The 27,217-nt window shown below is 41.0% G+C and overlaps 3 protein-coding genes and 1 long non-coding RNA gene across 8 annotated transcripts in view; 2 read left to right on the top strand and 2 right to left on the bottom strand.

The window, feature by feature from the left end:
• The first annotated feature begins 2,378 nt into the window (after positions 1-2,378).
• Positions 2,379-14,175, top strand: LOC147150222 (uncharacterized). The gene is made up of 3 exons (XR_015086311.1): positions 2,379-2,606; positions 2,720-2,769; positions 9,098-14,175. It is a non-coding gene; the product is annotated as an uncharacterized LOC147150222 (long non-coding RNA).
• On the bottom strand, positions 5,750-11,242 carry cyp19a1a (cytochrome P450, family 19, subfamily A, polypeptide 1a). The gene is made up of 9 exons (XM_086026808.1): positions 10,983-11,242; positions 10,737-10,887; positions 9,443-9,597; positions 9,196-9,378; positions 8,664-8,778; positions 8,472-8,583; positions 8,234-8,396; positions 7,798-8,039; positions 5,750-6,264 (listed from the first exon to the last, which is right to left on the bottom strand). Exons 1-9 carry the CDS (start codon positions 11,176-11,178, stop codon positions 6,007-6,009), a joined length of 1,575 nt encoding a protein of 524 aa, XP_085882934.1. The 5' UTR covers positions 11,179-11,242; the 3' UTR covers positions 5,750-6,006.
• Positions 14,176-16,692: 2,517 nt separating the features above from the next.
• Positions 16,693-25,081, top strand: gldn (gliomedin). The gene is made up of 10 exons (XM_086025186.1): positions 16,693-17,479; positions 18,718-18,769; positions 18,850-18,867; positions 18,959-19,057; positions 20,486-20,587; positions 20,657-20,773; positions 20,937-21,020; positions 22,118-22,243; positions 22,320-22,470; positions 23,216-25,081. Exons 1-10 carry the CDS (start codon positions 16,880-16,882, stop codon positions 23,679-23,681), a joined length of 1,815 nt encoding a protein of 604 aa, XP_085881312.1. The 5' UTR covers positions 16,693-16,879; the 3' UTR covers positions 23,682-25,081.
• The window catches only part of dmxl2 (Dmx-like 2), a 40,526-nt gene continuing 37,939 nt past the window's right edge, over positions 24,631-27,217 (bottom strand). For all 5 annotated transcript variants that reach the window (XM_086025185.1, XM_086025181.1, XM_086025183.1 and 2 more), the window contains one exon: positions 24,631-26,511. In XM_086025185.1, coding sequence (XP_085881311.1) covers positions 26,302-26,511 — 210 coding nt within the window. In that variant the 3' untranslated portion in view covers positions 24,631-26,301. The remainder of the gene's footprint in view (positions 26,512-27,217) is intronic.

Here is a 27,217-nt window from a genome sequence, read left to right as displayed (position 1 = left end):
GAAGAGAAGAGATGGTATGCATTTTTATGAGCGACTCTTTGCAACTATTTTATCCTGATTATCAAAATCGCAAGCTCCTATAAACACATCCAGTGAACTTAAAAAGACTCATAAGCACCATGGAAAATGTTGCTCAGTGTTTACACTATCAAACTACGAGCTATGTAGAGACATGAGTACATTTGCCTATTAGATTTCCATGGCAACTGCAGCTTTTACTGACGCAGTATTCCAGCAGGGTGTTGAAACCGAGAGACAGGATGGCCACTGGCATTTGAGAATTTTCACACTTTGTGTGTGGTGTCCAACAAAAATCATTCAGTCAGTCAGATAGCAGAAGTCAGGGGAAATACAAACTTTTTGCTGTAACGCTCCTACGTCTGAAATATTTGGAAGGCTCACGGGCATCACGCCAAAACAAACCTGTCATGTATACGCAAGTACATGGAACACCTACTGTATGCGAGGAGGGAATGCGGCATTTGACCTGCAAAGATAACAAGACACATATTCAATTGAGCATAGGCAGCTAAGATGAATGAGGTTAAACTTATGTTAGTTTTAGTATGTTTAGGGGAACTGTACCGTTTTGAGTTACTATCAGAGGAAATGCTTCTTATGTGACTCAACGGCAAAACAGCCAAAATCATTCTTTCAAAAAAGTGACCAAAAAAAAAAAAAAAAATCAAAAGCCATGTTAGCAAGCTATTTACTTATTCATGTGGGCTGATGTACAAGAGAATTAAAGACTATGCCAATCACAAAGTTCCAGTGCAGATGACAATCTACAGTTGTCCTTGTTTACAAATTGAGAAAGAGATTGGGAGTGTCTGGAGAGTTGGTTAGGCATGTGTGTAGGCGCACAACATTTGATTGGCAATAGGAAATGACAGCATCAGGCGCTCATGTGACAAAGCAAAGTGATAATGAAGGCGTTTCACCCTGGAGCTGCTAAATGCCAATATCTATGAACGTTTGTTTTTAAAAATAAAATGCTCATGTTAAATATTTATCAGGTCTTGACCTCATTGTTTGGTTGTGTTAAGTAACTGGATATTAAAACGGAATATAAAGGCATTTCAAATGGTAAACTGACAACTTTGGGTTTCTAGGAAGAAGAAAAGACAAACTGACAACAGCTGTCAATAAAGAATAAAGTTATGCAGCATCCAAAGCACTAGGCTCTGCCTGCAGGTACTGTAGCGATTCAACTTGTACATTAAACTGACCTTTCAGCAGAGCAATAAGTGAGCAGCTTCAGGATCAGAATTAAGAAGTCATAGAAGTGAGTTGAGGTGCTTCATTTCAACAAAAGTAGTGCATTGGCACCTTGTGTAACCTTGGTGCCAAGGAGCTATTTTGATGAGTTGAACAGCTTCATTTAGACAAAAGCAGTGCTTTGCTGCCATCTTTTCACCTCTTACTAAATTGAGTTGGGAGCTTCATTTCGATAAAAATATTGCTTTGTCACCTTCTTGTATCACGTTGGTTCCGAGGAACAATGCTGATGTGAATTGAAGCTCTTAATTTAGACAAATTATTGCTTAGCCACCATCTTGTGGCATCGTAGTGCCAACGATCTATGTGGAAGTGAGTTTAGGAGCTTAAATTGGACAAAAGCAGTGCTTTTAGCCATCTTGTGGCATGTAAAAGGAATTATAGATCTTTTTGGTGGGGCGTCATTTACAGTGAAGCCACACATTTTTTCTAAAACATACCCTCCATTCTTGGTGAAAACTCACCTATTCGCTTTTGTGTGCTCAGGCCAAAGCAAAAAACAAATATTACTTTGGTGCATTCTAGTGGCATCTTTGTACCAAGGAACTATTTTCAAGTGAGTTAAGTAGCTTCATGTAGACGAAAGTAGTTCTTTGCCACCACCTTGTGGCACTTACAGGCTAATACAAAGTTAGGGGTGTCTATTACTCACAGATTTTTAACATTCACAGCAGTGCTCAGTCCCTATCCCCCAGAATAGTGATAGCTGCTCCTGCAAGGCAATGTTTCCCAACGTTTGATTATGCCATGGCACATATTTTATACTTGAAAAATCAATTGCACACCACCAAACAAAATCGTCCCAAAAAGCTGAGCTGGGCACTTGACCCTTTTCGCCGGTCCATCCTCCGTCCACGACCTGGGTGCCCTCCCGGCCTCGTCCCTCCATCCTTATTCCTAAAAAACATCGTCCTCCAACCCCGTCTGTCCTCTTCCTTTTAAAGCTGTTCCATCCTTATGTCCGTCCCCAACCCCCCCCCCCCCCCAAAAAAGCATCCGTGCATGTCACCGTGGGATAAATGCTAACGGCAGAGGTTTATTTAAAGCTCATTAGCTGGCTAATTTACTATTCAAATCCGCTTACCTTATGGGCACCCACTTCTGGGTTAACGGTTTGACGAACCGCTTGCCACCACACGTTGTATGTAAGGAGGCAAAGCGAGCGAGTGGAAAGTTGTAATGTAACTGCTTTATTAACAGCGGTCATTGTTTATATGTCAATGCAGCAGACGTGAGAGAGGTCAGTCTCTGAACGGATGGGCGCAGGGAACGCTTCCATTGGTCAGCCCTTCAGCTTTTTGTTTTGCCACTCGTCATCTACGACCAAGGTAAAGCCCCTCCCCTCTCTGATGTGTGCGAATGAAGCAGCTGCGGCATTCAAACGCCAGCGTTTCTTCTTTTTCTTCGTCTCCTTCTTACTTTCCTTCTCCCCTTCGTGGAGAGTGAACATGTGAAGTGCACAGAGTTCCCGCCGGGGCGTTCCCAGTGCAAGTAAGTACGCGCAGCTGGGTAACTAGTGGCGCGATTGAAGCGTTCGGATGCAATTTTTGTCATTTGCCCATTTCGCCGACTAGGTTGAGATTAAATCGCCCACATCACATGCATGAGGGACGATTAGTGGGACAGACTAAAATCCACCTGTCCGTTAGTTCTAAACTCGTCACACCCTGTCCTCCGTCCCTAAAATCGGTGTCCGTCCGGGACTTGAGGGTTGGACCGTTCCACCCCCGGGACGGAATGCCCAGCTCTGACAAAAAGTATATGCGGTATATGATCTCATCTAATTTACTCACAGCATTTACTTCAATGTATGCATGCATTAACTACTGTAAGAATTCAACACACGGACACAGTCTTTTGTACATTCAGCCATCCAGCATAAGACCATTTAATGGTTCTTTGCATGTTACTATAAATCACTGGCAGAGACAGAAATGATACATTTGTCATAAATAAATAAAAGATTCAGACCAATTTAGTGAATGTGGCGGTGAAAAGGTAGCCAGTTCATTCCAGCCACTGGGGACTGAACGTAACCAGAACTCAATCGGAATAGTCAGCCACTCGTTTTTCTCCTCGCTGTCGATGGAATAGTTTGCATCCCGACCTGTTCCAGAGCTGAGTTCTCTCCCACGCGCATGGTATTAGGACTTTCTCCTCAGCGGTCATATTGGAAGTCTTTTGAGAGGATGAAATAGCGTCATCCGAATGCTCTGGTGAACTTTTCTGGACATTGCTTCCGTTACCCCTTCCAGCAATGAACATGTTTGTCTTTGATCCATGCAAAATTACTGGCCAATACTGGAAAGGGAGGAAGGTGCACACTTGTGCTGGCAGCGGGGCTGCATCCTGTTTGTCTGTCATGACCAAACTGAACTTTAATTTCTCCAAAAAACACAAAGTAGCTTATCTAAATTCTCACTTACCGGTCATTTGGATCACAAGAAGACAGAACTTTCCTTTCAAGGGGCGAGGCATAAACAAATGTAATCCACAGATCATTTATCACAATACTTGGCTAACAATACACAATCTTAGCAATCTGGCAAACAGTGACTCAAAATACCGCAATTGTAAAACATCACAGAGCATAGTTCATAGTTGGTCTTAAGTCCACAAAGGAGACATTTCAAAAGTGCTCATATTAAAGTCAACAAAGAAAATAACATCAAACACACCTTATGAAACACAGGAAACTTGTAAAAAGTATGAAACACAGGAAACTAACTAAAAATAAAAGTGCACCAAAAAGGCAGTACAGTGCTGATGAAAACACTGCCATAATACCAGAATCATTTTGGCCAAGGGTGCTATGAAAAACAATTTCAGCATTCGTTCTTGATATCCAGCTTTTAAGGTCCATGTGCGAGTATGCGCCTTGTCCTCACTAATAAGAAAATTAAGAATACTAGTTGAATGAATAGCAGAGATGGGAAATCCACATCCAGAAAGTAACCCTGCCACAGTTTAGCTTTATAGGCCTAGATACGCCAATCCGAACACGGAGGTCGTGAAGCGTCGTGGCGTCTGATTGCGCCGTCTGATTGGTGTAGCTAAAAGCCAATAAGAGTGACCAAATGTCAGCCGGCCCGACGCCTTAACCACAGGTGCTTCGACTCAACGGGCAGGTAAATGATCTCAGTTGATTAGAAGCACCTGTGGCTCATGACAAAGCCCAATCCCAATACCCACCCCACCCTTGCGCGTTCCCGCCGAGGGTACGAGGGTGTAGGATATGTCCCAATTCTGCGAGGTTCTCTGTCATCCCGCCCTCTTTGTGCCCTTGTTGCGCACTTCGGCTGAGCCCGCATCCATGGCCCCTAAACTGAAGAATATTACCCGCCATTCATTGTGGATTTGACCAAAATAGCGGGAAACTGACGAGATTTTATGGAATACCTGTACCTGAACAGAAAAATATTTGTTCAAGTATAAATATCGATGTATTAAAAAATATATCATTTATATGTGTGTACTTTAATTGATGTTTTAATGTTTTAAAAACCCGTTACTGTTTACCTACGAGTTTTGTCGCAATTAGTCCAAATAATGGAGCCATAGCTCCCATCGACTGGAAGACCGAGCCCGAGTTTTATTTCATACTACTTTGCTGAAGTTTTAATCTAATTGTAAACAGCAAAATTGACAAAACAACAACCCGTGCCGTCATGCTCGCTGACGCATGTGCATACGTCGATTACGTCACACTAAGTGTCCCAATTCTGCAACTTAAGTACACTTGTTACCTGCGCCCTCGAAACCCTTCGTGCCCTTCGACTACGTGTTCACTTTAGCGAAGACTGTAGGGTACAAGTGTGGGTATTGGGATTGGGCCAAACTGTGGCAGGGTTTTCACTTTCTGGACCTGAATTTCCCATCTCTGCTGATTTAGGGTGCACTAGTAGAAACACTGTATGGCAGGAACACTAGAAAGACAGCTACATGTTACTAGTGAAACAAAATGTCTATTCTGAGGCTACTGTTGTATGACATGTGCCTACTTGTTGTAGTGTTACTACAACAAGTAGGCACATGCACTACTGTGCAGCACAGTAGTTGTACTAATCTGCCAAAAGTGGCACTAGTAGTGGAAAAACATTTTGGGCCTACATTCACATTTAGGCATGGACATAGTGTCTTCATTCTATTTAAAGACGTCATACTGGATTTATCAAAGCATCTCTGTGTAAAATAACAAATAAATAATTGAGTAGAATGGAACATCATGAACATAAGTTCTACTAGCTGAACTGGTTGAGGCGCTCACCATCATGCATGTAACAGTGACCTCTTCTGACCGTTATATGTAAAGACAACATTATGTGAAACAGTATGAGAATAGGTTTCTTTTCTGTTGGATTGCTTCCTTAACAACAAGAGTGGTAATTTTCCACATTATTGTCATTGATCATCGTCATACAACTACAATGCTGTGCAACAGCAAGCACAAATTGCAACAATCCTCTGCAATAATTTATTGAAAGTGAAAAATATAATAATAAAATACAGATTAATACGATATGACAGTTAATTCAATACACACACGCAAATAAGCTCTGTACAGCCATGCAACAGTAAAACACATAATAGCGCAATGTATTGAATGTGTTCACTTGGGAATTGTTTGTATTGAATACGGTGTACCTAATAAATAGGTAAGCAATATTGTACTGAACGTATGTGGTCACTATATAAATGTCTGGGAACAGAGAAGGCAACCAAAAAGTCTCAAAGAGGGTCCCAGTGTCCTCTCTTTCTGGGTAAGAATGTCATGGTGAGACTTTGGCTGTCCTGCTGGTGCGCCACAGGCTGCTGGGAGAGGTTGTTGGTCTGCGGGAGGCAGTCCAGGGTCAAAGCCTCGTGAGGGCACACGGAATACTGGGAGAGCAGCGTCACCAGGATTGATTTCATCATGACCAAAGCAACATGTTTGCCCACACAGGCTCGAGGACCGGATCCAAATGGCTGGAAGTAACGACGTGGAGCCTGGAGAAGGAAAGACACTTGAAAGTTATCAAACACTTCATTCCAGTTTTATTTCCGTGAACCCTGACATATTCACAGATTTGCATTTGCATATTTTTTTTATCTTCCTTTTGTAAAAGTATGAGAAGATTGATTTGCACAAAAGCCATCATCTTGTTGTGTCTTGTCTATACTCGCGTGAACAGAGAAGCTTCATTTAGATAAAAGTGGTGCTTTGATGCCATCTTGCAGCATATTGGTTAGAAGGAATTATGTTGAAGTGAGTTAAAGAGGAATTATGTTGAAGTGAGTTAAGGAGCTTTGTTTAGACAGACGTTGTGCTTTGCTGCCATCTTATGGCATCTTGGTGCCAAGTAGCTCAGTGGAAATGAGGTGAGGAGCTTCATTCAGGATAAAGTAGTGCTTTGTTCCTATCTTGTGGCATCTCTAGGCAATTATAAACCCTTTAGCCAGGGTATCACTTACAGTGGACCCTGCATAATATGTTTACCATATAAATATTGCTTTGGTGCCCAAAAACTTTGTTGAACTGATGGGAGGAGCTTACTTTTTGTCAAACCGCAGCCTTGTTTAATAGAAAAAAGTGCTTTATTAGCATCTTGTGACATCTATAGGCAATTCCAATCCTTTGGGGGCCCCTCAATCTTGCTGCAGATTTTTGATCAATAAAATGTTAAGACAACACATTAAACAGGCCCTGGACATGAGGAATAACTCAAGTCCGAAGGAGCAACCGCGACTCAATCGAGGGTGGCACTCTTGCTAGACCAAGATTGCAAGGATTGGAGGACAAAGTAACTACGTTTGTTTGGCACAATTAAAAATGTGGCCTTCAAACTTTGGTTTGCCCCTTATAGTACAGTTTCACCCCAGTATTCATGGGGTTTGCGTCTAAGTCCTGCCATAAACAGGGAAAATCTGTGAGTAACTAACAACCACCTAAAATGTTTATACTTGCCGATTGATGACTCAAAATGGCAGCAAAGCACTATTTTTGTCTACATGAAGCTTCTCAACTCACTTCAACGTAGTTCAGGAATGGGCAACTTAAATGGTGGCTGATTATTAATGATTTTCATCAGCACTACTTGGGACTCACAAAAAGGGGAACCACACACTTCCTAACCAGATGTAGGCCAAAAATGCCATTTTAAATATGGACTAACTAAGTGCCAGCTCGCGAACAGCGGAACATCTAGGTAAAAAAATGATCGTATAAACTACAAGATCACAGAAAAGCTCTTTTTTGGTGTAAATGAAGCACTCTACTCACTCCAAAAGATCCTGGCACCAAGATGCCACAAGATGGCACTCAAATAATAACATTATTACTTTTGAATACTTTATGTGATGGTTCACTGTATTGTAAATATTTCTATTGGACTCTTTGAGTCCCAATGACTTCAGTTAAGAAAAGGAAAGACAAAAGCAAAATATGGTGAGAACATTTCTTTTGAAAAAGTGCAGATATTAAGATGGGTCTTGTTCCTCTGAACACATTTTCTTGTACTTCAAGAAAAAATCTGTACTTACATTCTTTTCAAAGTTTTTTAGATTCAATTCATTGGGGTTGGGGAAGAATTCTGTGCGATGCATGCGGCCGGTGTTCAGAATAATATTTGTGCCCTTTGGGACCTTGTAGCCATCAATGACATCGTCCGATAGTGCACGCCGCATGGTGAAGTCCACCACTGGGTGGAAACGCAAGCATTCGTTGATGAAGCTCTCCAGCACTTGCAGCTTGTGAAGGTCATCATTTTGCAGGGGGCGGTCACCTAAAAGCAAATAATTCATCTGAGTTCAAAACTGTTATTTTGACATACGGGCAGTGGAGCGCCGGACATTTGGAGCATGGGTGTGTATATATATATATATATATATATATATATATATATATGTATATATATAAATACTTATAATATGAGTAAATATAGTGATATTTGTTATAACATTTCCAACAAATCCTCACCAATGACACTGTCTATCTCCTGGAGCAGCTGAAGCTCCACATGTGGATGCTGTTTGAGAAGCAGCAGCATGAAGAAGAGGCTGACTGATAGAGTGTCCGGTGCAGCGATCACCATCTCCAGAACACACTGAGTCACATTCTCAGCAGAAAGTTCGCCGCAATTCTAAAAACAAATGGGGACAACAGTAAAACCATTTTGTCCTTGTAAGATGGAGGAGTCTGTTTGTTTTTGTCCAACCTGTGCGAATATGAGCTCGGCAGTGAAGTTGATGTTGTCCAGTTTATCCGCTTGCTCCATTTCTCTTCTTTTATACTCCACAAGGCCCTCGATGGCATCTTGGAGCTCCTGGCTGGGAAGTGAACGATAACATGAACAGAGAATTTCGGGGCTGGATTTTATGGAGTCTAGTTGTCCATTCACCGGACTCACGCTGCCGTCTTGTGCCTTTGGTGGATCCAGTCAAACTTAAAGTAGACGTCTGGCTTGATCAGGACGCTCTGCCATGTCTCGAAATACTTCAAAATCTTCTGCATCAGCTCCTTCTCTGGACAACAATGCAACATTAGAGAGGCTTGTTTACTCTAGATAACAAGTGTTAATAAACTCAATAAAAGAAAAGAAAATCTACTTCATGTTTCTTGCTAAATGGGTTTTTGTTCCTATGATTTTGACAGAAAATCTGTACCAAATTTCCTTCAATTTCAAGTCCTTTTTTGAGTTCCTTTAAAGTCCACCTTTGTCACTTAAGATGTCTTTACTGTTCATGCCATTGGAGAAAGCTTAATAGAGTTGTTGCAATACACCAGAGGGGTCGGTGAGTGCCAGGAAGAGAAAACCATCTCTCTTTTTTCTTCTTTTCACAGTCATAACGGCCTTCTGCAGGAAACCGAAACTACGATATGGCCAGTGACAAAAATGAGTTTGACAGCCCTGGTCTAAATCAAAGTCCAAGCGCACTTACCATTGAAGGGCACATCCAAGAAGAGTCTATTGGAGATGTCGACCACAGTGCAGCGCAGCAGACCGAGGACATCCACGTTTGTCAAGCTGTCTCCTCCCGCAGCCATCCTCAGGTTCTCCAGGTGTTTCTGTGTAGAGGAGACGCACACCTCCAAGGTCTGTTGAAGGCCCGGGCCTGTCAAGGCTGCAGCAGAATGTCGAGGTCGGTCGCGTCCTTCTTATTGACCCAATGGAAGTGCAATTGTTACCTTTGGTGAAATAGGTGCGTGTCTTTTTCCACTGGGTGACATTGTTGTTAAATATAATCCCTCTCTCGTTCATCCCAATGCAGCTCAGTCCTAATTTGCTCCCAAACCGTGAGGTGTAATGTCCATGCTTTAAAACGTGGTGCACCGCCGATGCTCTGGTAATAATAATAGAATTTTTAGGGTTATAAAATGCCAGGAATTAACAAGGATTCATGGGAATGAACCAGGAACATCCAATTTACAAAACTGAAGGTTTGCGCTCAATAAGGAATTTAGATATTGTTGGCGAAAATATAATCCTGACTAAAACCAGATTTTGTACAGTACAGTGTTATGCAAGAACGATTTTTTTTTTATTGGGGGGGGGTTCTTTCAGATAAGTAGCGTAACTGTCTGTTATTTTTCACTTTGTGTCACAACAACAATAAATAAAATGCCAATGTGCTTGCTAAAAATTGAGGGGTTTTTTCCCTATATGCCCGTCTAGATTCACAGTTATCTAGGTCACTGCAATTCACAAAGGTTGAATCAAGGCAAACGGACTGTTTTTGTATGAATGTGTTGTGTGTTTTTTGTTTTTTTTATTATTTTGAAAAAACATTTCATTAGTGGTTGAGGCTAGAGATTGTTGAGTTGTAGTACAAGTACCGTTAGTAGTACGTGGGCTGCCTCTAGTTCACACTGTGCATAATGTCGACGTCAATTTTTAATTGTTTTTAAAATCCAATGCGGTGGATTTTTTGGTTATGTACAGTTCTGTTGTATTTAAATTGAAAGCACAAAACTTGTTTTCAAACATTTATTTATTTACAATTGTTTTTCAAGGTGGTACTATGTGAAAAAAGTTTCGGAACCATTGACATTTATGCTATTAGGCCAAATATTTGCATTTTGAATCGGACTTTGTTGGAATTTTGTGTTAATTTGGGGTTGGGTAAATGGGTTGGGTCAGGGAGATGAAGATTTAACTCAATATTCATGTTTTTGTTATTCCGTTAAATAATTGTAAAATAAAATCTTTAAAACTTTAAAATTCTACTAAACAAATATCTGTGGAAATGTTATGCTTTTTAATTGTATTCTTTTGCATGGACGTCTGCTTACAATTGTAATTTATGCTTGAATATGATACCTTTGCATTAAATTACCCTCCTTTCCAGTTCATTCCGTGATTTCCATGCAAAGTTTCCAATTGGAAATATTTCCCAAATTCCTACATATTCCCATGAAATAATCATACTATTATTGCATATCACAATGTAAATCGTAATGTGAATTGACTTAAAGAGCCAACCTGCTGAGAATGACAGTCTCTTCCCCATCAATCCAAACTCTGACAATGTCACCATACTTGTCATTGTAATAATTGCTCGCTGTGCCTATGCCCGTCCAAATAAATCTCACATATGACAGAAGTGGCCCCAATCCCAGACAGAAATATGGACCTGTGATAAAGCAACATAAAAAAAAATTATACTAATAATACTTTACTGTTATGACAAATGACTGAGAAAGACATGATTGATATTTGGAGACCTACCTGGTACTCGCCGCTTGTCCGCGTGGCCCCAAACCACCAACAGTAGACAGACGAGTAAAAGCAGGGTTCTGGTTGCCACGGAAATCCCAACCGCTGCCCCCACAGTTACATTCTGGGACGGGGGGGCCAGTTCGGATGCTATCGCCTCCAAGTCGAACACAGTCATGGTCCGTTCACAGGCAGAGATCAGCTCCATAAGAAGGTTGATTGCAAATACGTAGAACGCAAACGCCACAATGAAAGCTGCGCAAGCACGAGTCTTTCTTCTTTATTGGCTGTCGATGTTGGTTATGAGCCAGGTCATGGCAACGCAAAAGTCACAACACAAGGGGGAAAGGGTAAACAATACACTTCTAACCTTGACGCTTGGATTGGGGCCTGTGTCCTTGGGCATACACTACAGTGCAGTATTTGACAATTCGCTGATGAGAAAAAGGAGTTGCACTCTTCTTTTGAACATCAAATGATTCTGCTCGGAAAACTCACAAATGAACACCTGCTTGAATCACTGAATGAGTAGTGACTAGTGAGGGAGGAAGATTTTTCATTGCAATCTTTTTAATTGTATCTTACCATCAAAGACTCACACAGGTCACGGCATGGTGTAACAGTACACCCACACAATCAAAGAGTTAGCAAAAGCACTCAGACTAGCACCTAAAATTTGTGTAAATTAAATGTCTTGTAAATTTGACACACATTGAAAAGTGTTGCCTGAATTTGAATGATTAAAAAAAATCGCCAAGAAGAAGAAAAAAATCCAAACAAATCAGGCTTGTCCGCTGAATGATTGCAACCACGGCGCTCTAAAAAAATGAATGCTATTTCGTTTTACATATTTCATATGCCTATTCATCCTTAAGTGTTTGAGTTGTGAAAATATAACCGCTTAAACCCTCCGACTGCTGGAATATATCCCACCGGGTTGACGCGTGGCTTTGCACACCGCAATGAGGGGCACTCACCACCAGCTAGCTCGCAAGCTAACAGTAACCAGCTAATAATAAGTAACTCGCAATTGACCCAGATAACCACTAAAAACGCTTATCAAGCGGGGGTTGGGTTGGACTCATGCCCAATGCCATAATGTGTCACTTCACTGGGCAACATTTTAGCCACACTCAGAAGGAAAATCTAGATTATTACTGAAAAACAGTTTAACGCTACATCGCCACAATTGATTAATACATAGTTCTCGGTCTTTGCATGCTTTCAGCAATTTCATCAAATGTGTATCATGTATTTAGAAACAAACCTATCTAGATAGGTTCTTTAAGTAGAAATGCATTGCATAATGTTGCTTAAAATCTAGCTAGCATTGGCTTGACACGCTGTCAGAGAAACATACTCAATGAAAGTACAGCTAGCAGCATGAAAAAGCGAATTATTAATAACGTATTTGTACTTCCTTACTTCCTACTACTGCCAAGATCACTCCCTTATGGACTGACAAATATCAGAGGAGAATTCGTGTTTACAGACGCTAAAACTTGTGCTTGGGAGGAGTTTGAGGCCATAGAAAACTTCCAAACAGCTTTGAAGAAATCCTGGTCCACCATCCAGCGTCTCAGGGAGTGGAAGCAGTGCACCATTAATCAATCAATCACATTTATTTTTAAAGCACTTTTCATACATAAACATGCAACTCAAAGTGCTGTGCAATAAAACACCGTGTATACTGGAAATGGAGTGCTGCTGACCTCTACTCATGATGTTGTGAGCAGGTGGAGACAGAGCTGGGCATTTTACTAAAAATTTGCTGTCCCTTTATCACCTTTCGCCTCCAGCTGGGGTACCCCTGCGCCGTCTGTTTATCTGCCATTTTCTAATCCAACTATCATTTTAACCGTAGAACACTAACATCAGGTGATTTTCACCCACACAATTTCTTCAAAGTGATATTTTGTATTGGGAAATTAAAGAAGACAACTTCCAATTTGGCATACAGTGTTATACTTTTACATAAATTGATGAAAACTGTATTTTATCCGGGATATAATGTAATGGATTAAATGTACCCGACATTAGTGATGGTGTTGCTAATTTTAACATTAGTGTCCTAGGCTTAAACGGTCTTCGGTTACCGACTACTAACTTTGACAAACTATCACCATCTAGCTCTCCAATTCTCACTGGAGCGGTTTGCAGACATGGCATGAAAATGAATACCTCATAAACCTGAGACTATGGTCTTCAATCGGAAAAGGGTGGCGTGCCCTCTCCCTGGCGGGGGTGAAATCGTGCCTCAAATGGACGCGTTCAGATGTCTTGGTGGCGGATTGGTGCAGTGGCTGTAGTGATGCGGACTCTATATCGTATGTGTATAATAGAATAAGTTAATTTTGTAAGTGTTTTTACATTTTGTATATGATTTTGACATTTGTCTGAAGTAGTTTTTAATTGTGAATGGCAAACAAATGCTTGTAGTGACTGGATTTGATTAACCTCATTCCATAAAGTCTTTACCACCTACGCTAGCACGCTATCATCCCAAGTTATAAATTGCACACAATTTGTTGATATTGTTATTGAACTGAACTAAATGTATTAAAAGAGTAACTGCAAAGAGTGACAAAGCCTTTTCTGTTTGAAGGAAAAGTGCCTTTTGTTATGTCGAGTATCAGCCAGCCACCACCCACTCTCGTCCAAGAATGTGCTGTGTTCAAATGGCCGACTGTGTGCTGAGACGCTGAAGTGGTGGAAGCGTTCCACATGATGTCAGAGACCCAGATTGTTTTGCATGATTAAGCAAGGCTCCTCATGAGCAGATGTTAATCTAACCTCGTCTCTGGGCCCTGGGTTGCGGTAAACTACATCCCCCTTTGTCTCGGGGGGTCAACAAGCACATTTAACACGCGGTCGAGTATACTGTAAATTATTATGGCTACATCAACAATCAATAAATACAGTTACACACAGAGAGCATAACATTACAATTAATAAGGGGATTTAATGGTAAATATTTGTTTGATTTTTTTGCTTATTTATATTTTGCTGTTTTTACAGCATAACATTTTTAAACTATTTCCTCTTTTTGTAAGTAGAAAATATCCATCAATCCATTTCCTTTAGCTGTTATGCTCATTGGGGTCAAGGGTGAGCCTATCTCAGATGACTTTAGGCGAGCAGTACAAGGTTTTTAAGCCTTTAAATTCCAGTTTGTTTGCACAACAATATAAAAGCTCAAAATTGAATTTTTTATCTACAGTGAACAACCACTCTTCACGGGGATAGTGGCTGTGCCATGAATAACGTATGACCACCCAAAGATGGTTGACATATGCCACAAGATGTGACAAAGCACTACTTGTCTCAATGAAGTTCCACAGTCCATTTCAACATTGTTCATTGACACCAATGAATTAAAACCAAAGAAAAAAGTCAATGTCATAACAATAACGCATCTGTGTATCATTTGAAATACAAAGACTGTTGTCCTTGTCTGGAGCAACAAAGACTGACATCATAGCTTGTGTTTGGAAGGAGATAAGGCCAACAGCTGCACCACAGGATGGGCGGAGGAGGGACCAGAAGACTTTCACTGTGTACTGTGCTTGTGTTGATTTTTTTTTGTAAAGTTTGGTACACTTTATGGAAAAAAACAATTGGGATTCATTTCATCACCCATTATCAGCCATCCGTTTTCTAGCGCTTGTCGTCATTGGGGTCGAGGGGGAGCTGATGCACATTCACACAAATAAAAATGTGTCTTTTCTTTCATTTTCCCCCCTGATCCTTCTTGTATGACTGGCCATTCGCTTCAATACTTTTGTCCACATTGCGAATATCCTTGCAGTGCACGCATATAGAAATCCTCTTTAAATTGTGTACCTTAAGCACGCGATCAGAGTGTGTTATGTTTGCTCTTTTTTGTGTTTTTGAACATTTTGCCCGCAGCCTCGACTGTCTCAGAGCAGTGTGAATGAAAGGCAACAAAGAAGAGCGCCCTGATGTGCTCTTAATGCAGGATGTGTGTGCACACATGTGCTGGAGGGATTCAAGCTGGTCAACAACTGACTGTCGGTGACCCACAGCTTTAGGCAAGAACATGAACTCTGCTCCACAGAGTCCAGGACCTGGAACGAACTGTAATCTTACACTTGAAGCTGTCTTTTCATGCATATATGTGTGCACGGGTACTTTTACTTTAGTAGAAAACACATGTGAACAAGGATTTGGATTTCTTTAACCCTTACATATTGTTTGGTACAAATTTCACCAGTTGTGACATCTATCTATCTATCTATCTATCTATCTATCTATCTATCTATCTATCTATCTATCTATCTATCTATCTATCTATCTATCTATCTATCTATCTATCTATCTATCTATCTATCTATCAGCCAATCACAGGGCACACCTAAGGACAATTTAGAGTGTTCAATTAACCTCCCATGCATGTACCGGGAAAAAATCTTTTTGTAGTTCACTGTGTTATTTTATATGGTTCTAAATTTGATGTACTGGTGAATATAAATGTTTGAAATGAATGAAAAAAAATGAATTACTCCATAATTAGCTTTTTTTTGTCAGTGCCAATTCTTTAAAACTGGTAATTTATAAACAATGAAAAAAATTTTTTTTATAGCCCCTCCCAACCCCCAACCCTTGTCCACCGATCACATCTTCTGCCGCGGAGGGCTGAAAAAGTCAGCCACTGTCCTCTTCTTCTGTGAGACGTAATAGTCTTTTCATTTGTATTTGGGGAACTACTTCATATGCAGTTAAATTGAACCCATTTATAGTGTTTCCGGGGCGGGGTGGCCATCGGGAATTTTTCCGAAAGGCCAATATATTTCCGGGCCGGTCCCGGCTGTCACGGCCACTAGCGGCCGTCTGCAACGTCAACAATTACGTTTCAGCGTGTGACAGCCGCACCCCGTCGACGACTACGTTTTGGCGCATGAGGACCCTGTCGACGACAACTTTTCAGTGCATGACGGCTGCGGTGTGCCCGTAGGCTCAAGTTGAATGAGATTTCAGGATCTTACATTCACATCGTTTAATTAGCCGTTTGTCTGGATGCACTGCATGCAACAGGAAGTAGCCACTTTTACACTGTCAACAAGGATGCATCAATGCCTCCAGCAATTAGGCAGACCTGTCATTTTCCTACAGAAATGTCACTTTTACGGCCCAAATCGAAGCAATGGAAACAGGTCATTGTCACAGTTGGTGGATGGACGTTGCGAAGATGTGACAAGGATGAGAGCTGCGGGGCGGAAATGTAGTGTGGGGTGGGGGGAGCACGGCTTGCTGGAGGAGAGGTCATGAACTGACTTGTGGAAAAGTCTGCAACTATAACACATTAATCAAGGAATAAGGGAATTAAACAAGATTCAATCATTGAAAGCAAAATAAGTGAACAGCACGTGTGCTTCACAGTTTTAGATTTTGGGTTTGAACAAAGAAGAGTTGTTAGAAATGCAGAGTTAGGAAGATTGGAAAAATAGTCTAGGGTCTAAAATCAGAAATCATAGTGTTACATGTTATAAATTATATTATTATATGTTGCACTAAAACCAAATATGTACAGAATGTGAGTGCTTTTAGCGTGTGTGTGCGTGTGTTTGAATGTGTGTCTGCCCACGGCGATGCTCTAGAATTGACTGTGCTGAATATAAATCAGGTGACTGAACAGGCGGGGGGCTTCTTCCCAGAAGATTGTGTCATGCCCACTCCTACATAACTGACACATACACACACATGTACGCAACCCACTTGGCGAGCAACACAACAGGCACTGTATTTACCAGCCAGTCTTCACATATCCAGACTGACTCACTGACTGGCCTCTTTGGAGGGCTCATCTCATCTGTGTAAGGAAGGACTACTTTTTTTTTTGTGGAATTCACTGTGGTGGTTGTAAATATTTCTCAAGTGGTGGTACGCTGATGCTGAGGTGTATGGGTGACGCCAAGAGAAGAGCAGGTGACGCGGTAACCATGTGGATCCCGACCCCCAGCATGACTCGCCCTCAGCGTCTGGTGCTGTACGGGACGTGTGCGCTGGCCTTGTTCAACTCTGTGGGCCTCCTGGTGCTTCTGCTCCAACAGAATCAACAGCACGTCCTTCTGGAGCAGGCGGGAGCCAGGCTGACCCAGGTGGAGCAGAGCTCGGTGGTGGAGTTTCTCCAGGAGGTGCCCAGAGAACGAGCTCAGAGGAATGTTGGGAAACCGCAGTATCAATACTCCAGAAACAAGAGGAGTGATGCGCTCGAGCTGGATGAGGAGCAAGAGAAGGCGTTGGAGGTGACGAAAGAGAAGGAGATGGAGGTGGATGAGGAGCACGAGGTAGAGCAAGAGCTGGAGAAGGAGCTTCACCCCGGGGAAGATGTGGAGACCAACCAGCAGGAGGTCAGCCAGGAAGTCGGAGAGGAAAATGAGATGAAACCCAGGCACACTCGGAAGCACAAGCACCGTCATAACCATCGTTACCACAAGCAAGACGTGCACGATGACATGATGACGATGTTCACTTACTCCATGGTGCCGGTAAGATGACATCCAACTGGATGGATGGATGGATAGATATTCAGTTTTGCGTAATGATAACAAACAATGCATGGTTCCATAGGCAGGCTAACAAATACAATCACTGTTGTAGGGTTTCCACTGATATTTGAACACAACAGTGCAGCAACACATGATGACAGGAAATCTAGCATTACACAGGCATGTATTCTTTATCCTCTGCAAAAATAATTCATATGACTGCAGCCAGTGCACACCAGATGGAGCAGCACTTTGTCCACTAAATAGAAACAGGAAAATGTATTAACAACTGTTTCATTATTTACATTCGCTTTAATTATGTTAATACTGTATGTTTTTATGAAGTACAATATTATAGTGTTTTTTTTAAATATTATTTTTTTAAATTAAAATCATATGACAAAATTTGGGGTTGATTTTTGGGAGGTGAGCACAGAACATATTAATGGCATTTTCATTCATGTCAATGGGAAAAGATGACTTTGAGTCATGGAGCATATTTGCATCTCAAGGAACCACTGTACAGTATTAGTAAAACAAACAATTATGTATCAATTACTTCCCTGCCATCAGAACCCTGTTGCTGATTATGAAAATTGTTTAAATGAAGCACCTGAACTGAGACACATATGACCTTGGCATCAGCATGGCAAAAGGGCACAAAACAGCAATTAACATATACCCCCCCCCCCCCCCCCCCCACATACACACACACAAAGTAAAACGTCAAGGAATATTTAAATTTGCCATTCTCTTGGTATGACAAAAATGGACAAAAACTAGCATATTTTTAATAGTTGAATAATAATTTTAAACACTTTTTCTCCTTTTTTACTTTATATACAGAAAATGTAGCCCATGTGTCCATTTTAAAAATTGTAAAAAATGTTATAGCAGATATTTAATTACAATACACAACATGGTACATCAGAATCAGACAAAAATGTAAATAAGATCAGCTACCCCTTCACTCTTACTTGTCATGTCATGTCATCTTCCAAAGCGCTTATCCTATATAGGGTCGCGGGGAGTTGCTGGAGCCTATCCCAGCCGTCAATGGGCGAAGGCAGACTACACCCCGAACTGGTCGCCAGCCAGTCGCAGGGCACACATAGACACTGTCACTGAGCGGGAATCGATCCCACGCTGCCCGCACACAACTCAGGCGTGTGTACCACTACACTATCAGCGGACATCACTCTTACTTAAATTACTGTAAATGTTCTTTTTTTTTTCAGATTAAATTGTTGATCGACATTTGTAACAGCACCAAAGGAGTTTGCCTAGCCGGTACTGTCTGACCTACACGTAATGTACATGCTTCGTATTCACCTTCATAATGTCTAATGTTCCTCAATTGTCTGTTGCAGGGCCCCCAGGACCACCCGGTATGTGGCATTCACGTCGAGCCATGATGTTTTGTATGTTGCGTATCCTTGCTCCGGTTCAGAGCCCAGCAATTTTTTTTTGTTACTGTAGGTTTGCCTGGTGCGGATGGCATGCCTGGCATTAATGGTACCGATGGCATTCCTGGACTGAATGGGCTTCCTGGTGCTGATGGTAAACGAGGAAAAAGAGGTAAGGACCAGGTGTTAGTACTTTTTACTAGGCCTGTCACTAACAAAGCTCTTTAGAATCAATTATCCAATCGATTTTTCGATCAATTACTCGGGTAATCGGCAGTTCAAAGTCAAGTGCCTCTCACGACCGTTGAGGCTGCTCCGATGGAGTGGACGTGAGGACTTACAAAGAATAAATGAAGAAATAAATAAAGAAAGACAGATAAGATCCAGACACGACTGTCACATCCGCCTGCTATTTATTTATTTTTCGTTCATATTTCCCAGAATAATTATGTCACTTTCCATTCATGCTTGATCACTGCTTAGCGATGTGTTGATAGTGCAAGCTATGCTAAGCTCAGTTAGCTGCAGAAGCTTTAACATGCACCGTTTTTGTTAGAAAGCTTCTTTCGGTTATCGTAAGAGTTTTTTTTTTGGGGGGGGGGGGTGTGAGAGAGGTTTTTTGTTTTTGGTGAGTGTATGACTTTTTAGAGAATTTGAGAGTTTGACAAGTCCTTAGGGTTTTTTTGTGAGTGTGAGTTCTATTGTTTGTGATTGAGTTTGTTTTGTTTGTGTGACAGCTTTTTGTGTGAATAATAGTTTTTTGTGATTGTGAGTTTTTTTTTTGATGTTTCAGTTATGGTGAATATGAGAGGCTTTTGGGTGTAGGTAGGAGGGATTTTTTTTCGAGGGTGAGGGAGTTTTGGGGGTCTGAGTGAGAAGTTTGATTGGTGTGAGTGACAGGCTTTTGGCAAGTTTGAGAGTCTTTTTTGTTTGAGCGAGAGGTTCTTTTGGTGTGAGAGAGGCTTTATTCAGACGTGGGCATTTTACAAAATTTTGCTGGTCCCTCGTTTGCCATCGACAGCGGCCAAGGCACCTGTCCATCATTTGTCAGTCCGTCATTTTTCGTGCCAATCTGAATTGTTCTCGTCAGTCTGTCAATCCGTCAGTCAGTCCGTCATTAAAGTCCGTCAATTAGTCTGTCAGAAGTCAGTTGGTCCGTCAGTCGATGAGAGTTTTTTTGTGCGAGTTAAAGGTTTTTTCGTGTACAATATGAGACTTTCTGGTGTGAATGACAGGCTTTTTGGCCTGTAATTGTTCTTTTGTGAGAATGAGAGGTTTTTCTTTTGAGTGATTATTGTGTTTTGGTGTGTGTGAGAGTTTTTTTTTGTGCGAGGGAATTTTTTGGGGTGTACAATAAGTGAGAGTTTCTGGTGTGAGTAAGAGACTTTTTGGTCCTATGAGAGTTCTTCGATGAGAATGTCGATGAGAAGTTTTTCTTGTGAGAATTGTTTTTTGGGTGTGAGTGAGAGGTTATTGTGTCATGTGAGAGGTGAATGGTATTTTGGGCCCATACAGCACCTCATATGATTCTCTCCAGTTCATGGGATGTTTTTAAGAGTAGTGTTGAGTGCATGGACACAGTCTTGGTTGTCGCCCACAGGACTTCCAGGTGAAAAAGGAGAGCCGGGAGACAAGGGAGAGCAAGGAGAGCCCGGCCCCCCCGGAGAGGATGGCCAACCAACCAATGACGTCATCATCGAGGGTGAGTCGCGACGGGCTGTTGTCACTCCGATAATCATGATATCTGAAGCTTTGAAACTTTTTTGTGCAGGTCCTCCTGGCCCTCCTGGACCCCCTGGAGCCGTGGGGCCCCCTGGACCTCCAGGACCTCAGGGGCCCCCGAGAACCAGGCACCATAGAGCCCACCTACAAGCGTCCGAGACCGTGGGTGAGGGACGATAGATAGATAGATGGATAGATGGATGGATGGATAGATAGATAGATAGATAGATAGATAGATAGATAGATAGATAGATACTTTAGGGGTGTTTGAGAGCTAGTTGGTATTTTAAATATCTTCCTTTAATTCCTTTCTTTCATGCCTGTTCCAGAACCATTCTATTCAATTCCAAATGATGAGATGTCGTTTGTGAAGACGACTGTGAAACTCCACGAGAAGGCACCTAAGAGGAACGGTGTGTTCAAAGCCGGGCTATGATAGTTTGGGAATTTTCATTACACAGTAGTTCATTTTTTTTTATTTTGATTTTCGTTTTTCATATTCAGTTAATTTTAATTAGATTTTAGGGAAGGTTTGTTAGTTTTTATTTAGACGTCTTGAGGATTGGCTGGGAAAATACTATTTCCATCCCACATGGGTGCACAAAGGCGCAAACGCCCAGTTACGTCCAATTCTACCAGTTCAAATTCTGTAGCAAAAACCCGAAATGAAGAAAACTCCACCCATGCGCACAGACTGTTCTTTGTGCTAGACTTGCGCTCTGAATGAAAATAGGGCCCCAAGTGTTTATTAACAGCAGCCCTCTTTTCTTGATTGCCCAAAATAATAAATTTTAGTTACTCTCTGTGATCAGTTTTGTTTTGGTTAAGATGAAGGAAATCCAGTTGTTAATACAGTATTATTTAAACAGTGACACAAATAGTTAATTGAGCTGCTGTCATCTGGAGAAATTGTTAAATATAGCTGCGCGTTATCTGCATAGCCATGATAGCCAACATTGGCGTTCTGAAGCATTTAACCTATACAGACAAAAAAAATGGGTTCGGGGACTGACCCTTGAGGCACCCCGCATCTCATGTCCATTTGATTAGATACAATACTTCCAATTGTCGCAAAACAACTCCTTTCCTCCAAGTAAGACTTGCACCATCGTAGGATTGGGGCCCGACCAATTAACTTTCTTCCTGTCTTTCTATTACACATCAACTCAAAACAACGTAAGACAAAAATTAAGACATTCAAATACCCCCCCAAAAATTGGCAAAAAGCATGTTTTTGCCAATTTTTCTCTTTTCTAAACTTAAACAAGTACTAAAGGACAAATTAAAGTAAAACGGTCAAATGTTATGCCTGTAATACATAACTATCATTGTAAACATATAACAAAAATATGTTATTTTATTCATTATCTAATTATTTTATTAATCAGCCGATTAATTGGTTAATGGAATTTTAGTCTGCCAAACACTGGAATCAACATTAACCGAAAAAAAAAAAAAAAAAAAATTAGATCGAGCCCTATTTGCAACTTTGATTTTGTTTTCCCCTCAGAGTGCCTGATAAAGTCTCTGATCAACCCCAGAAATGTGACAAAGATGGAGAGCACATTTGGCACATGGATGAAGGACACCGCCGTGCTCAATGACGAACGCGTATGGGTGGCGGAGCACTTTTCAGGTTTGTTGAACTCTGATGGCATCGCACTGTAGAACAGATATGCTTTGAAAGAAGAATGAGATGTCTTTGCTCAAAGGTCGTGTGTTGAGGGAGTATCAGAGCATTGCAGCGTTGCAATACAACAGCAGTGACATGGTGAATGTCCGAAAGTTCTACCAGGGATGTGGTCACACAGTGCACAATGGCTCCTTCTACTATCAGATCGCTGGCACGTCCAGCATTGCCAGGTAAGCAATGCCACCCAAACTCATGGAAAGACTTTTGAACTTTTTTATTCCATATCTTTAATTTACTGATAGGCTCTGTGTCTTCACTCGTAAGACAATTCAGCGCACTAGAAGAATGATTGTGTCTTTTTATTAACCTTTTTTTTCTGCTACTGCTGCCTGCGCACTTTGGCACCAAGAGCAATACCGATGTATCGCTTTGTTCTCACTTGTAGGACAAGTTTGGCGTACTATGTTACAAGTGAGGTCAAAGTACTAGTAAACACTTTGGTACTATTTGTAGGATCCAGGACGCTACAAGTGCATGCCACATGGCTACCAGTGGGGCATGTGCATAATGTTACAGTGGCTTAAACCTAAAAAAAAAAAAATGTATTCAAGTTTGCCGTAAAATCCATTTAAATGTATTCTTTAACAGTTTTTTTTAAAACATTTATTTGGGCACATTTTTGATTTAATACATTTTTTGTTCTTATATTTAGACTCAAATTGTGCATAAACCTTACAGTGGCTTACAATACAATACAATAACGCCCCCAAAAAATTTAAGAATGAAAATTCATTATTGATGTTGAAGACTTACGCCTACTAGATAGGATATTTGTTTTTATTCTAATGTTGGTCATTTTAATGTTACTTGGTGAGCTAAGTATAAATTATGGTATTATTATATGGTGTAAAAAAAAAGTGTGAAGCACTGATTTATAGGTTTAATGCATAGCTGACGTGTTGTGTTTGGTGACAGATTTGATTTGGACACCAAGAAGCTTCACACACTCACAGTAGATAACGCTCTCTATCACAACCTGGCCTATCTGCTGCATAACTCCAAAACCTACTTCAAACTAGCGGCGGACGAGAATGGCCTTTGGCTGATCTTTGCCTCCAACATGGACGAGAGCATCGTGGTGGCCCAACTGGACCAAAAGACTTTCTCCATCACCTCCCATATAAACACCACCTATCCCCGCACTAAGGCCGGCAACGCTTTCATCGCCTGCGGGGTTCTGTACGTCACAGACACCAAGGACGCAAGAGTCACCTTTGCTTATGACCTGCTGAAGGGAAAACCGGTTAATGTAACCTTTGACCTGAGACCTCCAGGTGGTGTGCTGGCTATGCTCTCCTACAGCCCCAAGGACAGACATTTGTATGTGTGGGACAACAACTATGTCAAACTCTATGTGGTCCACTTCATATCTGATGAGTGATGACATGCAACACAGCTGATAATCAAACTCTTGATTTTTCAAAAATACATATTGGAGCGTATAGTTAGCTCTTGGAAATGATGTCTATAATCTACTCTTAGATCAGGCATTCTCAAAGTGTACACAAACAGGTCAGTGAATCAAATGTTCAAACTGTGCATAATGCCACAGTAGCAGAAAGGGGAAGTCAACCCCAACTTTTTCTTTACAATAATATGTTCTATGCAGCCCCACTAGTCTCAACACGGCATTCTGATATTGTGTTTGTGGAATGAGTAAAGCAGTAAAATCTACTAGTTTTCGTCCATCTCAGGGGGCGGCCATTTTGCCACTGTGGTCGACTGAAATTGACATCACAGTTGCCCAGGGCTCCGATAATAACCAATCATAACTCAGCTTCTTTCAACATTTAGGTACAATTTTTATTTAAATATGTGCAATACGTCCTAATTGAATCATTCTTTAAGTGAAGTATTCCCCACCGTGTTTAAGAGCAGTGTTAATGTTCAAACTGTGCATAAATGTGTCTTAATATAATGTACAATACACTGGAATAAATCCTCCGCCTCATTTCATCAACACGTAGGCCTACTAGCTACTGTATTTTAATGTTGGTCATTAAGTTGGTACTCGATATAAAACGTCCAAGAACCACTGTATTAGAGAACAATTACCATGATGTGTATACTGTATTTAAATCCCATTCTCAATGTTTTTTTTTGTTACTAAGATATTTTTCACAATTTATATCAAACAAAATATAATTTATGCCAACTTTTTTAAGCTATGTGTTGATATATAATTTGCATGATTTTATCTAGATGTATTTGATCTCTTTCTCTATATCCTGTACATAGTATGCAATAGTAGACTTGTGAAGGAGCAGAATTGGAACACAATTTTCGAGGGACAGGAAGAAAAAGGAAGACATAATGACAACAGCGTCAAATCACCGGATGAAATAAAAATAATTTATTCACTTTACAAAGGTAAATCTCACATCATGACCTGTTCTTTCTTTCTGGCGTCGGTGCCTTTGCAAGCACCTGCCCGTGATACTAGTTTGTGTTGCCGTGCATGCACACACACTTATACACGCACACATACACACATATACACACCAGACACCAGTCGGGCCACTGGTAGAACATACAATACATATTGTGGGCGGAAATACGGGACAGAAACATAAAATCTGTTTGATAAATACCTTCCAGACGCCTGACAAAAGTTACACTAATTCAGCCACTGTGATACAAACCAAAATAAAGAAATGCCTCATGTTTGTACAAGCTGCTGGGATATTTTATATATATATATATATATATAGAGAGAGAGATATTTATATAGATATTTATATCATTTATATATTAAATCTATTTCAAACATTTGACTACTAGGCCAAAGAAAGCCAGACATTCATTTGTATTTAACAGATTCTTCTTCAATAACCTATTTGAAATAAATCCTTTTAGTGTTTCCATAATTTGAGTGCAAGTATCTATTCTTTGTGGTTGAACAGTAAAAACAACTAGCAAGGTAACACAAACTTACAGACAGTAGACTGTGTTGCACGTGTCCCAGTCAAGTCAGATACAGTAAAACCCCTTACATTCCTAAAATAAAAGGCATTGAGTTAAACAGTTTTCAACACAGGAATTGTCAACCAAACATCAATAAATAATAAAATTCAATTATTAAAAAAAAAAAAAAAAAAAACTAAAACAGAATTCACTATTGTGTGCAAAAATACCAGAAGTGAACCTTTGTTTCCGCTGAGGGTGACTGATGATGAGGGGAGCAAACAGACGAAAACATTGAAATCACAGTCACGAGAGTAAAACATCATCTTCCCAACAGGAATGTTCTAGCAGTGAAGCTGCCGCACAAACAGGCATTTGAGGGCAGGTGGGCGGGCACACACAGCAGAGTCAACACGCGCAGACACACCCCCACACACACTCACAAGGCCAGACCAGGACAGGTCAGTGTCCGTGAAAGTGGGGGATCACTACAGGAGCAATGCAGCATCAACTCTTCCATAAGGGCTGAGAAAAGCCAGGCATTAATGAGGGAGGAGTGGGGGGGGGGGGAAAATTAACAAAAAGTTGATTCACACTTTGGATACCACTGACTAAATAACAAACCACAGTGCTGGTTACAGTAGATGCTAAGAGAGTTCAGCTGTGGGCACAAAATGACGACAGATACACACTTTTTTTTTTTTTTTAAAGTTTTGCCAGAGTACTTTTACAGACCACTATCAAGAGACCTGTGATTGCACCGCGTAACGAGAACAGGACATGCATAGCTTCCCTACGGACACGCTCTAACAGTAGAGATTCTTCAATAAAATAACATTAAATCTAGCTTTAAAATCAAGTATGTTACCTTATGCTTGAAACTTTTGCTTGTAGCCTTTGGGAAAACACATATTTGCAGCTCCACTTGTCACTCAGAGGTGAACGTACGGACACTTTAAAAGATGCCCAAAGTACGGCAATCTCTTGACCAGCTTAACTATTACTCTATGAATGCCTCGTGAGTGTTACATAAGCCTTTGTGATATTTCCCCCCCCACTTTCTAGTTCCTCTTTGGACCTTCAAAAGTGGAAGAAAATTACAGGACGTCGAGCAAGCTGCTGGGGATGTTGTAGCGGTCGGGGAGGACCCTCATCTTCAGGGTGCCGTCCGCCCCGCAAGTGAAGATGCGATTACCGGGGCGCGTTTCCACCTGCATGACGCCGGCGCCGATGTTGCGAAAGATGGACTGTTTGGCGTGTTCACTGCCGAAGGAGTGCATGAGCCCGTGGCCGGCGAGCTTCCACACCTGGAGAAAAATGACGGCATAGTCCTTAAGATTAGTATATCAAATCAATTTTCTCCATTGAAATGAATTGAAAAATAAAGAAAGAAAGAAAGAAAAATAGCATTTCATAACATGATTGTGTCGATGCTTGTATTTGTATTTGTGGATGTCTGTTATTTGCGGCATATAGATATTTGCCAGGCAGTATTTATCTTTTTTGATTGAATAACACAAGTCAGATGTCAGATTTCGTTGTGGGTGGACTTGTTACACGAAATTGCACTCAAGTATTCCCAAAAGTTCTTTTAATTTCGTATAATTTCTTTCTCTGCATCCTATATGTGATTTAGAGTTTTTCTCTGATCTGGTTTCAGCCTTTGTGTTGCTATGTCAATCTAATCTGCCCAGAGCCTTCAGAATCACTGGTAGTGCTGTCATATTTAATTCAAAATATATGATAAATTGATCTGTTTCTTAAACCAATCAGATTTCAAATTCGCCCTCCCAAGGCCACCGATCTGATTGGTTAGTCGCATCAACACTTGTTACATCCAACTTTGACTAGCAAAATACATCTGTGGCGACCTGCACACATTACATTTAATAATCATCCTGTCATTTTGTTTATTTTTGTCAAGTTATTATATGATTACTGATTCAGCACTGCGCTGCTATATTGCGTTTTTGCATACAACTGATCGTTTCTAGAATTGCTACAAGAAGGTGG

Source organism: Filicampus tigris, chromosome 3 (assembly GCF_054856515.1).
Source record: "Filicampus tigris isolate MCC_2025a chromosome 3, RoL_Ftig_1.0, whole genome shotgun sequence".
In the NCBI taxonomy this organism is placed as follows: Eukaryota; Metazoa; Chordata; class Actinopteri; order Syngnathiformes; family Syngnathidae; genus Filicampus; species Filicampus tigris.
This window is presented reverse-complemented; position numbering and strand designations above follow the sequence as displayed.

Excerpts from the sequence above, each read along its gene's own strand:
- cyp19a1a (XM_086026808.1), bottom strand. The coding sequence starts at position 11,178 with ATGGAGCTGATCTCTGCCTGTGAACGGACCATGACTGTGTTCGACTTG. Across the intron at positions 9,379-9,442 it reads ACGCACCTATTTCACCAAAG|CCTTGACAGGCCCGGGCCTT; the intron begins GTAACAATTGCA and ends ATTCTGCTGCAG. Across the intron at positions 8,397-8,471 it reads CCGAGCTCATATTCGCACAG|AATTGCGGCGAACTTTCTGC; the intron begins GTTGGACAAAAA and ends ATTTGTTTTTAG.
- gldn (XM_086025186.1), top strand. The coding sequence starts at position 16,880 with ATGCTGAGGTGTATGGGTGACGCCAAGAGAAGAGCAGGTGACGCGGTA. Across the intron at positions 20,774-20,936 it reads ACAAGCGTCCGAGACCGTGG|AACCATTCTATTCAATTCCA; the intron begins GTGAGGGACGAT and ends TGCCTGTTCCAG. Across the intron at positions 21,021-22,117 it reads GAAGGCACCTAAGAGGAACG|AGTGCCTGATAAAGTCTCTG; the intron begins GTGTGTTCAAAG and ends TTTTCCCCTCAG.